This window comes from Perca flavescens, chromosome 13 (genome assembly GCF_004354835.1).
Source record: "Perca flavescens isolate YP-PL-M2 chromosome 13, PFLA_1.0, whole genome shotgun sequence".
Lineage (NCBI taxonomy): Eukaryota > Metazoa > Chordata > Actinopteri > Perciformes > Percidae > Perca > Perca flavescens.
Genome location: NC_041343.1, coordinates 27,973,118 through 27,986,868, shown reverse-complemented (window position 1 = coordinate 27,986,868; position 13,751 = coordinate 27,973,118). Strand labels below are relative to the sequence as shown.

Here is a 13,751-nt window from a genome sequence, read left to right as displayed (position 1 = left end):
CTGCCTCTGAAAGCACAGACAAGGAGCTCTCATCTCGTGTGTGTGTGTGTGTGTGTGTGTGTGTGTGTGTGTGTGTGTGTGTGTGTGTGTGTGTGTGTGTGTGTGTGTGTGTGTGTGTGTGTGTGTGTGTGTGTGTGTGTGTGTGTGTGTGTGTGTGTGCTCTTTGATGTCAGGCAGTACACAGCGTCCCCCAGGTGTTCGACACCACACAGGGGTTGCGTATTGAGAAATCCTTCTCCCTGTCATCCACACTTACATGCTAGCTTTTTACACCCTCCACTCTCTGAGGGACCCTCAGTGTCCACGCACAACTTTTATTCAGAGATGTCCTGAAAAAGTCTGAAACGCTGATCTGCTCTTACATTTTCTCACGAGTAGCTTCAAAAAAAGCTGATTTTCTTTCCCAGAATGTGGTGCATCTGCTTTTTTCAAATTTTCTTTGAACCTATCTTCATATTTTAGTATTCAAAGACAAGAAACCATGTTTTTTTGTGGCTACAGCATTACATCAAAAGAAAAGATTCCAAATGACTCTACTCAATCTCTCCAAAAATCACCCTGACATGTTTAGTGGACATGAGGGTTTATAGTTAATTTATTACAAGACTTTTTAATGTTCTTAGAAGAATTTGGTCTCATTTCATGGCTCACCAGGCATGTGTGGGATTAGGGTGAGTAAATGAGGCTGGTTTGTTCTGTCAGAGGTGATTTGGACTCTTATCAGTGTTGGAGCTGCAGATCTACTAGAGACTTAAGCTGACAGCCTTAATCAAATGGGAAAGCTGATAATGGTGACCACTGTAGGTAGAGTCTGAGGGTATTGTCTCTGTGTTAGGCAGATAATGAGCGACTGTATGCAGAGGTTGTCCTGGAAGTATCCCCCTCATTGTGTCTGTTGTTGTCCGATTTGCATTGTGAGAGTCTCTTTATTTGACTTGAATGAAAGGACAGAAAACTAATTTGTTCTCTCTCTTTATTCTCTTAATTCTGTCTCTATCCCGTCTAACATGCTCCATCTTCTCTATAAACGTTTAAGAGGGGTTAAAAGTGCTACATAACAACCTAGATTATTACCAAATGTTAAGACGTTACAGTAATCACTCTAAACAAATGAGAACATTCCCAATAATTTGTCGCAGTAGGTGAGAGATCTGTCACATAACCAGCTGTAGCCTATTACTTTATCACATTAAAGTGCTCATATTATGCTTTTTGTCTTTTCCCCTTTCCTTTATTGTGTTATATATCTTTTTTGTGCATGTTATAGGTTTACAAAGTGAAAAAGCCCAAAGTCCACGCCAAAGGCACTTAGCATCTCCAACAGAAAACACTGTTCACAAACTGCTCCAAACAGCTCTATTGTAGTCCAGCCTTTACTTCATTTTTTTTTTTTAGATAATTTTTTGGGCTTTTCCACATTTCAATTATAGGACAGCTAGGTGAGAAAGGGGACAGAGACGGGGGAAGACATGCAGGAAATCGTCACAAGTTGGACTCAAACATGGTGTTTTTTGAAAATTAAACCATGTAAACCTATTAACCCTAGATATTACCTCTAAATACAATTATGAACCTGAAAATGAGCATAATATGAGCACTTTAAGGGTGTTTTATTGCATACAAAGTAGCGACATCCTCTGTACATCTCTGAAAGCGTTGGTACTCATGGGAAATGTGGTCTTAATTTCGAGAAAGGTTGACTTGTGTTTGAAAAGTCATTATTCTTTCTCCTTTTTTTTTATAAGATTACTTTTTTGGGCATTTCTGCCTTGTAATGATAGGAAAGCAATGAAAGGGGGGGGAGAGAGGGGGAAGACGTGCAGGAAATCGTCCCAGGTCGGACTCAAACACTGGTCCTTCTGCGTCGAGGCATGAATTTCTGTATATGTGTGCCCGCTCTACCAACTGAGCAATCCTGGCCACTCTTTCTCCTTTTATTTGTAACAAAAAGTTAGCATTCATTACACGAGAAGTGGCTTAATTACAATGAAAAGTTGAAGTATCACCGAAGTTATAACAATTGATCCAAAGAGACGTGAAAGTGTGTACCCAACTTCTTGGAATTTTATTTTTGTACTCTTCAAGACATTTAACTCAAAAGTGGATCAGATCGGAAGTTACTTTTCCATGCGCGGCAAGTTGGATTTTTTCATTTCCATTCATGTGAAATCTACACACGTACCTTTTTTTTATTTTTGAGATCATCAAAGTCATTATTGGTGTTTTTCCATTACATGGTACCTGCTCGACTCGCCTTGACTCTACTCAACTTTGTGAAAAAAAGTCCCTGGTACCCAGTGGTGGAATGTAACGAAGTACAAATACTTTGTTACTGTACTTAAATCCTTTTTTCACGTATCTGTACTTTACTTAAGTAGTCAATAGAGCATACTTCTGACTTTTACTTTGTTACATTTTGCATCAAATATCTCTACTTTCCACTCCACTACATTTCTACAACGTTCTGTTACATTTTTGTACATTTTCTGATCAGTTCCCCCTCTCCCCCCCCCCGCCAAAACGTCTTCCTGACCGTCACATGTTAGCAGTCCGCAGGGAAGCCTTCAGCAGCGGCTCCTACACCGCCACGCCAAGACCCGCCCTTCAATAGCATTTATTGGCCAGGGGCGTACCGCTCCCGGTGCTACCGCTGCTCCCGTTACTGCTGCTGCTCCCGTTACTCTGCTTGGTCATATGTGAAGCATCCGTTCACATAGGGTTAACATACAACCCTTATTTATCTTAAAAACATTCCCAGTCCTCCTCTGCTACGAAGCCACGCACTTGTCCAAGCCCGTGTGTTCTCACTAGATAACTGTGTGCAGCATTCACTGTCCCGTGGGAAATGATGCAAAGTCGAGCTTCATGCTGATAGATAACCAGAATTGTAAGTCAGAATGTAAACTGGGCCACAGATGGTAAGCACAATTACATTAACCTAAAACTAACTTAATTAAAATGCCACAGCCCCTAGGCATGCTGTTTTTTATTATTATTATTAGAATATAGACATTAAGAGAATAAATCGTTTTACTTTTAATACTTAAAGTACATTTAAAATCAGGTACTTTTTTACTTTTACTTAAGTAGTAAAGTAAATATGTCTCTGGTTATTTGTACTTTTACTTAAGTACTGAGATTCAGTACTTCCTCCACCACTGCTGGTACCTGCCAACAGGTGCTTTTTTTTTTTAGTATCGCCTCCGTCGAGGTTCCAAGTGAGCTGAGGCGATACCAAAAGGTGACGTGAAAACCTGCAGACTCCTGATTGGTCAGAGAGAATCACTGCGTCATCACTGCTAGTGTCAGACGGGGGTGTCCTGAACAAACTTTTTAAATAGTTTAGCCAGCGGTGTTTTTTTGCTGCCTTCAGCTTCTTTTAAAACAAAATGTTACTTATGGCTATGGCAACAGCTACATGCAGAGAACCAAAAACCACACACCTTCGACGTTCTGTGTGTGTGTGTGTCGCGTTAGGTCACCGCAGTTTCCTGCAGCGTCGCTATGACGACCAGCCACGCTCGCCTCGCTCATGAGGCGGTACTAAAGCACCGCGGTCGAGCCGAGCTTTTACTAGCAGTGGGTGAGCGCCATTAGATACAGAACCACCCGTCTCACAACCACCAATGTCTGTACACAGCACGGATATATTTCACAGGTTAAGAGAACTCATTGACCTGATGCTGACTTTCTGACCAAACAGTGACATTTGACTCTTGAGCCATGGCATGGCTAAAATAAATAACAAGTACTGAAAGCTGACATTGAATTTCTTTACTTTTTTATTCACTTCAGTAATTTCAATCAAGATTTTTGCCAGTTCCAGTTTTTTTTGGGCAAAGTTGTTTTACAGTTGCTTGTGTTCAGACATCAACATTTAAAAAAAAAATGGGGGGCTTTTCCCTTTTTCATTGTGTAGAGACAGTGGATAGTCATGAAAGGGGGAGAGAGAGAGAGAGATTTGGTACGACACGCAGCAAAGGGCAGCAGGTCGAATTGAAACCCTGCGCTGCTGCAGGACTCAGCCAACGTGGGGCGAACGCTCTTACTGGGTGAGCTAGAGACCGCCCCAAGACATCAAAATTTAACATGAGAGAACTTTGGCTTCAAATGAACAAAGGTATTTTTCCAGAAAACGTATCTATATTCCTCGATGCAAGGTATAAAATGAGTTATATTGGCGAACGATTTCTCAGCGCAGCTGTGACGACTGGCAGGATGGCAGCACTGAAATCTGAATCACAAAGGAGAAAAAAGAAATGGAGAGCATTCAAACATTGGCATTAACCATACCATGGAAGTGACTCCAGCATCATTTTAAATTAATCACAGTTATACTGTAATTTCAACAATGACATAATTATTGATAATGTTGCTGCAGCATTTTGTGAAGAAATCTACCTCTAGTGGAGAGGTTAATCTGCCGTTTGTAATGGAACCATTTGTTGTTGAACTGTGAAAGTCTCCCCCTGCTCCCCTCATCCCTCCGACAGGCCAGTCATTGGGGGTCTTGTTGTCCAGTCACAGGCCTGATCCTGTCAACACATCCAAATATTCTGGAGTAGTGTTTTTTTTTTTTTTCCTGAATGAATTAGCTCTATCATCCAGACACAGACAGCAGACAGCCACAAATGTATGCACACACACACACACAGGCAGAAGTTTTTGTTGTCAGGGTCCATAGATCATGGCTCATGTGTACTTGTGCTTTAGTCCATGCAGCATAAAGTCACAACAGGAACAGATAAGACCGGTCCCAGGTTGGCTATTGAAGCCAAATCCCCAGCAACCCCCCAGTGCTAATCGGATTAGCTGAAAAGTTACCAGCACGGCCCCAAAGAGACGCAACATTTTTTACACTGACTTCTGTGACATATTTTGCTCTCCAGCCTCCATAAGCTGCTTCGTGTCTCAAAGCTGCCTCACATCATCTTTGTCACAGTAAACAAGTTCAATGTTTTTAGCCTTTTGTGTGTGTGTGTGTGTGTGTGTGTGTGTGTGTGTGTGTGTGTGTGTGTGTGTGTGTGTGTGTGTGTGTGTGTGTGTGTGTGTGTGTGTGTGTGTGTGTGTGTGTGAGAGGGGGGGAGATCTGGTCCACCCAGGTGGGGGAACAATGGCGTGCCAGTTGTCTTAAAGGAATGGTTCGCTGAGCATAGGCCCAGGCAGAGGAGGGAGGGACAGAAGAAAAAAAAAAGAGTTGTGAAAATGATTGGTGCGGAGGTTGGGGTGAGACAGGGTGGTGATGGGGGGAGTAGACGGCTGAATGGGGGCAGCAGGGTGGCAACTGGACTCTTAAAGCTCTTTTCATGCTTGGTCTGTTTCAACCAACGCTGACAACACATACTAGGACACTGAGGTCTAGCCCTTATTAATCGTTTTCTCCTTTATTTTTGAAAACAATTAACTTAAAAGAAAAAACCTGGGGATGTCCCTGGTTGTTTTTCCCCTCAGTATCTGGTTACACCAAATGTACAGTATGTTTTTCGTCATAATACAGTTGCACAGTGAACCTAAAATTTGGCCTGCATTATATCTGTAAACACAAGACATCATATGAATAGCTCTGCTCTACCTTTCAACATGCAAACGGTTCCCCTTTAAGTACAATTGTTTTGTACTTTACGATTTATAAGTTGAGATACTTCACTAGTTAGTATAACAATAGTATTTCCATTTTCTGGTCAGTTTATACGTCTACTCCTCTGCATTTCGGAGGAAAATAAGTGTACTTTTTACTCCAGTTCATTTATCTGACAACTGGAATATACAGTGGTTACCAAAATCATAAGAAATGTGACAACAAGATAGGTTTCGGGACAACAAGATAGAATTTTGAGTGAATAACACCACCATTTGTTGTTACCACTGCTTGCTTGACAATATGATCATCTCTCTTAAAACGTCTTAATCGGAAAATGATTAAGTCGGAAAAAGGCCTTATTTGGAATATCCAACCGGAATATGCTGTTTACATGACCTGTATCATGTATATTAATATTGTCATATTCGGAATAATAGTGACATTTTGGTATGCATGTGAACGTACTCCGTGTAAGGAGGGGAGGGGGAGTATCCCTTCCCATCTTGCACGGCAACTCCAAACCAGATTAAACTGAGAAAATAGACTTGTTCTTCTTTGTCACTGTTGTGAGCTGCCCTCTCTATAACAGCAGCCAAGTCCAAAATGGCTGAAAAAGCACTTGGCTCTCTTACTCAACAGCCCAGTGTCAAACTGTCTGGCCTTCCCTTGCCTACATTCCCCCGATGATGCCTAGGGAACTGGTTTTCTGGCCAAGATGTGGTTTTGTGGCTACAGTCAGCCAGGCAGAAGGGAGATGAAAATTATGCCATGTGGACAAGAAGCCTTTTCTTCTTTGTTCTGCTAACATGGCAGACTGGCTCCAGGTTGGCTTTGGATGACAGTTCAGTCATCTGCCAAACACAATGCAGTTTAGAATTACATTAGGGTTGAGGGTCAAAATTAGATTTAAAGGAGTCACATGATCACAATGAAATGCCATTTCTTTTATTTCATTTTATGGCTTTAAATGGTTCATGGATAATATGGGATCAGTACACATTGCCTGCACAAAGCATGATGTTGATTTATGTGCATTTCTGTGTTTTTCAGCGTGGGCCAAGGTGGAGCTGACTATGCATGAGGGTGTTGAGGTGTACCTGGGTGACTCGGCTCAGATCCCCTGCCAGTACAGCTTCACTGACGCCGACAACAAGCCCAGCTTTTTCATGATCCAGTGGTTTGTGGTGAGTACTGTTGCCCCCCTCTGCGAAAACTTGACACTGCCTGTCTGGAACTATCCAACCGCGCATGTATGTTGTAGGGCTGCCTCCTAAAAGTCAATAATTTGAATCATGTTCTGGGAGCCCCGAGCTCAGTTTCTAGTTGGAGCATCAGACTTTTTTATTTCTTCAAAATAGATAAAATAAGAGCATAAAGCTGGCTACCAGGAATTCAAATCTATATACATTGTTATACAGGACAAACCGGCTTTACAATTGTAGGTGATGTTCTCCTCTGTTCATTTCCAGATGTGATTTTTAATTAGTTCCTTGCTTATAAAGTGACACACATAGGGCTGCAACTAACGATTACTTTGTTTACTTTAGTTTGGTCTATAAAATGTCAGGAAATTGTGAAAAATGTCGATCAGTGTTTCCCAAAGCTCAAGATGACTTCCTCAAATGTCTTGTTTTGTCCACAACTCAAAGATATTCAGTTTACTGTCATACAGGAGAAGATAAACTAGAAATTATTCACATTTAAGAAGCTGGAATCAAAAAACTCAAATGTTCCATCAATCGATCAAAATAGTTGGCGAATTATTTAATAATTGACAATTAATCTTTGCAGCTCTAGACACAATGCTCAATCTCGTAAAAGTTTTGCATGCAGTCAAGAAAAAACATTTTAATTGTATTGCAACCAAATACATGAGCAAAAATAAATGTTCTCCTGGTTTAACCCTTACAGGTGCCGTAGGTAGGATTGTGAAGATCCAGGACTTAGGCAAACATTTTTAATATTGACAATTTCTTAGTCCCTCCCTCCTTTCCGCTAAAGCCCAAAACGGTCTCCTAAGCCCCTACCCCCACAAGGGAGAATGAATGCATGTGCATGAGCAGTGATTGACACGCAGTAGATAGACACCCCCCCTGGCCCTGATTGGTGCATCTGAACAGGGAGCGGTGGATTTTTGCAAATCACACTACAGGCTGTTTTTTAAATGACCTGCTTCATGTAGTTCTACTGGAACATAGGGTCAATTTCAGCAAATATGACAGAAAGTTAGTTTTAGAAGCCTTACCGACTGCATCTTTAACTACTGTATATCCAAGATGTTAGAGTTGAGTGAAAGTTTGCCCTAACTGTGTGTCCCCCCCCTTCCTTGCAGAGAGCTTTCCGACAGCCAGCCAGCCCACGCATACGGATCTTCTACGGTGATGACAAGCAGCAGATGGTGGACAACAACACGGACTACAGCGGTCGCATCCAGGTGACTTCAGACCAGCAGGGAACTCAACTCACCATCCAAGATGTCCATCTCAACGATGAGAGGGAATTCTTCTGCCAGGTTAACGGGTTGGTTGCCGGGAGCGCCGAGGGCAAGACCCACCTCCGGGTGTTTGGTAAGGAAGACAAAACATTGTTTAATAGAAGAGTCAAAGTTGTAAAATTGTTTCATGATGTATTTAATTATAAGGGCTGTCAATCGATTAATATTTCATCCATCATATAAATGTAATTGCGATTAATCGCATGATTGTCCATAGTTGACTTTCATTAAATCACATATTGCACATTTTTGTTCTAAATGTACTTTAAAAGGGATATTTTTCACATTTTTAATGCTCAAGTGGTATTCATGCTATACTCCGGTGGTAACTCAGTTCACATCGACAGTACATGCGAATAACTTTAGTCTTGACGAGAGAACCATCTGGAAGGGCTTTGAAACTGAACCTGCCATTCAAAATAGAGGATGGATACCCAAACTGAGCCCGTCGGACAGATATTTAGAAATTATGTTTGGGTTTCGGGTCGGGCTCGGTCACATCAGCGCGATAAGGCATTGAACATATTAAATTTAAAACTGCTTATTATGTAGGTGCGCGCTTGTGTTAACGTGTGCTTGTTCCTTCCTACAGTTGCTTAATAAATAATTAATAAAAAACGTACACGTGTCATTAGTATGAGAAAAAAAACGCGATTTTAACTGTGTCGGGCTCGGACAAAAATATATATATAATAATTCCTGTTGGGCTCGGGTCGGGTTCGGCTACTGCTCTGTCGGACGCGGGTCGGGCTCGGACAGAAAGATGCGATCTGCACTCTAATTCAAAAGATACTTTTCTTCATCACTTTCTGTTCAAGGAGGTTTGTTTCTTCTAGCCATCCACTCCCCTCTCTCCCCGTCTCTGCCTCAGGCCCGCCCAGCCCCGGCCCCCCACCCCCACCGACTGCCTGCGCAGTGCTGCTGCGTACGGCGGCGTTCAGGCAGGGAAACGGCGATCCGGCGATTTGCTACAGGGTTGTGCGGTGGGGGGAGTGTCAATGAAACGGCCCATTTGTGTGACGTCCTTGTGTAATTAAACCCCCCAATATAGTACAAGTAGACTTTATATTTCACAACTACTGTTTTCCGTCAGATCGTTTGAAGGCTTGAATGCAGCTTGATTTTACAAAGAAAAAAGAAACGAGACGAGCGAGACAAAAAGACTGTGCTTTGTTGTTGCAAGAAACATTCAGCTGTTACACAAAGCCCCCGGGCAGTTCAGTGCTTGTGTTTCGTGGCAGAGACGTGGATGTATTAAGAGAACGCCTGGGCAGCGATAGAGGCAGTGAGGTTTCCTGTTTACTGTACGGGATTCTCATGCCTCTGATTGCCGGTTTCGTGATTGGCCACCGCAGTGTGACGTGGGGTTGCGTTTTTTGAAAAGTTGAGTCAGTCTCAACTTTTCTTGCAGGCTCGCTGTGTTTTTTTTTGCGTGTCCCCCACTCCGTTCTACCAGCATTCAAAATAAATGCGAAGATGGCCGGCGCAGGCTGTGTAAATGCCCACTAAGAGGAGAAAGGGTGAGCGACATCAGCACTGTTGGCCGAGGAGCTGTGGACTGCATGTATGTGAATTAATTGCAATAGAAATATATATGAATATATTGCGCCTTTTCCCTGATGGTCTGCCGCTAAATTTGTAATAAATTAAAATAAATAAAGTCGCTAAGAGGGTCTAAACATTTGCTAAATCTAGCAAGAAAGCTGCCAAGTTGGCAACACTGTCCACAACATTACTGCTGCATCACTTCCTGATTTCCCAAACTACATCGTTAATTGCGCATCCAAAAAATAAGTGGCGTTCAAATGAATTTGCGTTAACTCGTTGTTATCGCAGCCCTGTTAATTATAAATGACTGAAGTAATTATTTTCCTGATTCAGCTCCTCCAGAGGCTCCAGTGATCGAGGGTGTCACTACTGGAATATCTGTGACCAATGAGGTGCCTACCAAGGTGGGTCCGCTTAACCCTAGACACTGTGAGATCAACCAATACAATAATCTTACAAAGTAAAGTATACATCTGATAGTTACTAAAATCTCTGTTTGTCTACAGTATTTGTAGACTGCAATAACCAACCTCATGATACTAAAGATTTTTCAATGTGACTCCATTCAGGTTGCATCATGTGAGGCTCGCAACGGCTACCCTAAACCCAACATCACCTGGTACAGGAACAGCATGCCACTGATGTCTACACCAGGACGTGAGTGCAGTAGCGGCTTGGCATTAGGGATGTCCGTGTCAGTTGGTCGGTCGGTCCACCCCTTTGGACCAGACAAAAACCTCTCTACAAATATTGTCAAGATGTGTATATGTTTGCCCTGAAATTTGGTACAGGCATTCATTGTTCCCCACAGGATGAACTGTAATAATTTTGGTCCCAGAGTCGAAACTTAAATGGCTTGAATTTAAATTGTTTTACACTGTTTATATTTGTATTTTAGTCCAGTCTATCCTGTTATGCTGCTGTAGCCTATTATACCAATTATTATTATTATTATTATTATTATTATTATTATTAAACAGCTTTGTTAAATACTCAATTACGCGTCCTGCTGCTATGATTGCATTTCTGAACTTTGACCATTTTTAAATCAACATTTTTGGTCAAATTATTGATGAAGTAAGTAGCTGTGTAGTAAGTGTCACCCTGTCCGGTTTTAAATAGCAACTAGGACCCCCGCGCTTTACATTATCCCTATTTAAAATTTACATTTACAATTATTCATTTAGCTGACACTTTTGTCCAAAGCAACGTACAAATGAGATACAATCCAAGCCACAGTAGATCAAGAATAGGAGCCTCAACACTTAAAGTAAATCTGCTATCAGTATTGGCTGTGGTCCATTGTTACATATTAATATTGTCTTGTCCATACTCCAGATGTAAATATGTTGATCCTGGTGACCCGGGAGTCCAGTGACTTCTTCTCCGTCCAGAGCACACTGCAGTACAAGGTGATTAAGGAGGACAAGGATGCCCATTTCTCCTGTGAGGTCAGCTTCTTTGTTCCAGGAGCCATCAGGACAGTTGAGTCCAACAGCGTCAACATCACTGTTCACTGTGAGTTAACGCTGTCATGTCAATAAATTACTTTTGTATCACATCAGTTGTTGCCAGTAATCGTCCCACAATGTAAAGGTTAAATCATTGCTGCAATATCTTCCATCTTTGGGACATCCGACTCAACTTGTTCAGTTTAGTAGTGAAAATAGTGAAAAGTGTAGATCAGTGTTTCCCAAAGCTCAAGATGACGTCCTCGAATGTCTTGTTTTGTCCACAACTCAAAGATATTGAGTTTACTGTCACAGAGGAGCAACGAAACTAGAAAATATTCACATTTAAGGATCTGGAATCAAAAAAACTCAAATGTTCGATCAACCGATCAAAATAGTTGGCGAACAATTTAATAGTTGACAACTAATCGATTAATCTTTGCAGTTCTAGTTTAGGGTTTCCTCTGCCATGAGGCCAAGTGGACCACATACAGTTACAGTTAATTTTGCTTTCTTTTGGTGAAAAGAATAGTTCACCCAAAAACGACAATATAAATTGTATATAGCACTCATCTCCCTAGGCTCTCTATGGTCCCAGAAAAAGTTTTTCTATCACCCAAAAAATGAAAGCATATCAAGCAGATGTTTGATATGACATGATCAGGAATAACCCTTTTAAATATTGTATGTCAGTAATGCATTTTAACAGACACATTGCTTGTCTAAATAGTTTGAAACGGTTTATTATTGATATTGTGGCAGACAGAGCCAAACACAGTCCGTGCTGTCAGCGTTATGGAAATGAACTTGTAAAGTGACTTTAGCAGCTCGCTGAATAAGCCTGCCTAAGTGTGTGTGTGTGTGTGTGTGTGTGTGTGTGTCCAGACCCCACCACCATGGTGGAGCTGTGGAAGGAGTCGCCCCAGGGCTTGGTCAAAGAGGGGGATACTGTGGAGCTGCGTTGCCAGGGTGATGGCAACCCCCCGCCAGTCTTCATTTTCAACCGAGAACAAGTAAGAATAGGAGGCATTTTCTCACCCTAAAAATCCCCAAGAGAGAATGGGTGACACGCAAGAGACATGCAGGGAATGTTTTTGATATGTAGAGCTCACAGGGCCCCCATGTAGACATGAGTGTGCAAGGTCTGTGAGGGCTCTGTCAGCTCTGACCCTGCAGATCCAGGCTGGGGTCTGAGACCGGAGGCCACACTGACAGGGCTCATGGGTAGGACTCATTCCCATGTCAGAGACTCATCCATTGTATGTGTGGACAACACAAAAACTCAGTTGACTGCCGTTTTTAACTTTTCCTAACTGGACAGTCACTGGCATTTGGTTAGCGGTTGTTGTAACCATGGCTTAGAAGGTAAAAGCATCATTTTTGCTGTGAAAGACAATCAAAAAATAAAAAATTGTATCTGTCCTTTTTTTTACAATCTTATTTTAATACTTTTGGCCACCATGCTGTGTTACGATATTTTACTCACTCACAAAAATATTGCTGAGATCTGGAGACCCAATGACTCAGCTAGATCTATAGCGCTTAGTCTAAAGTGCATTGCAACTGCGTTGGTCTGAAATGAGCAATGACAGTTACGCTGCTTTGCACTGGGTGTAAGATTGAGCCCTAAGTCTGGTAAGGCACATTGCACACCAATCAACATAAAATCCAAAAGAAAATCTTAGTTATTACTTAAACTGTAAGTTGTTTATGTCCATAAGAGCTCTAAAACCTTCTCATCATAGTTATTCACAATCACAATTTTTCAATGCAATGAACAGTATAACAGACATTTTGTGTTTTTTTTATTTAAAATTTCAAGTAAGTGGTTTTGGATATTACAGTGAAACATTTAGGATTTAAAATGTTATCATAGTCTGTAATCTGGTCAGCCTTTGGCAATAAGCTATAAGATGTTGTCAGCTTTTTATTAGCGAAGGTAAAAGTGATGAATTCAGGTATGTTTGGAAAACCAAAGCAGGATTTTGAGTCTGAAAGGGCTCCAAAGATTACATGACGCACCAGTTATTGGGTTTAATTCTAAAATAAAATCACCTGTTTTCCACTCACAAACTCTTTCCACCAAATAACTACTACACCTACCCCCCATAGGGCTAAACTGACAAATTAAATGCTAATTTCAATTTCTCTTGGAAATGAATCAGAATCCGAAAGGGTTTTATTGCCAAGTATGTTTTTTTAACACCTACAAGGAATTTGTTTTGGTGTTGTTGCAGCATGTCTTCACCCTAAGAGCACATCTGATACAAGATACAAAGAACTTGCCTTAGTTTATCTTGTTACTTTCACATGATCACAACTTGGATTTAAATTACAAGTGAGAGTATTTGTTGCAGGAGCTGGATGTGGACTTGGAGAGCAACCACGGCGATGTGTTGATGCTGTCCCCAGTGTCACGGAAAGACAGCGGCATCTACCAGTGTCGCCCTCTGGACTCTGAGGTCAAAGGAGAAATGCAGCTCACTGTGCATTGTGAGGAACGATGATGTATACAAACACACACATACAACAATATATTGAAACAACTTAGAGACAGAAACAACGAAGGAGATGTACTTTAACATGTTAGTTGGTAGGCAAAGTCCCATGCCTCCAGTCTTTATGCTAAGCTATGCTTACCACACCCTGACCTCAGCTCTGTACTTAAATCACAGAC

At 41.6% G+C, this 13,751-nt stretch overlaps 1 protein-coding gene across 1 annotated transcript in view; it reads left to right on the top strand.

The window, feature by feature from the left end:
- mcama (melanoma cell adhesion molecule a) overlaps positions 1–13,751 on the top strand; it is a 53,998-nt gene that overhangs the window by 29,163 nt on the left and 11,084 nt on the right. Inside the window, exons 2-8 of the mRNA XM_028595515.1 lie at positions 6,632–6,765; positions 7,914–8,148; positions 9,957–10,027; positions 10,193–10,280; positions 10,962–11,141; positions 11,960–12,087; positions 13,432–13,567. Of these exons, the coding sequence (XP_028451316.1) occupies positions 6,632–6,765; positions 7,914–8,148; positions 9,957–10,027; positions 10,193–10,280; positions 10,962–11,141; positions 11,960–12,087; positions 13,432–13,567 (972 nt within the window). The remainder of the gene's footprint in view (positions 1–6,631; positions 6,766–7,913; positions 8,149–9,956; positions 10,028–10,192; positions 10,281–10,961; positions 11,142–11,959; positions 12,088–13,431; positions 13,568–13,751) is intronic.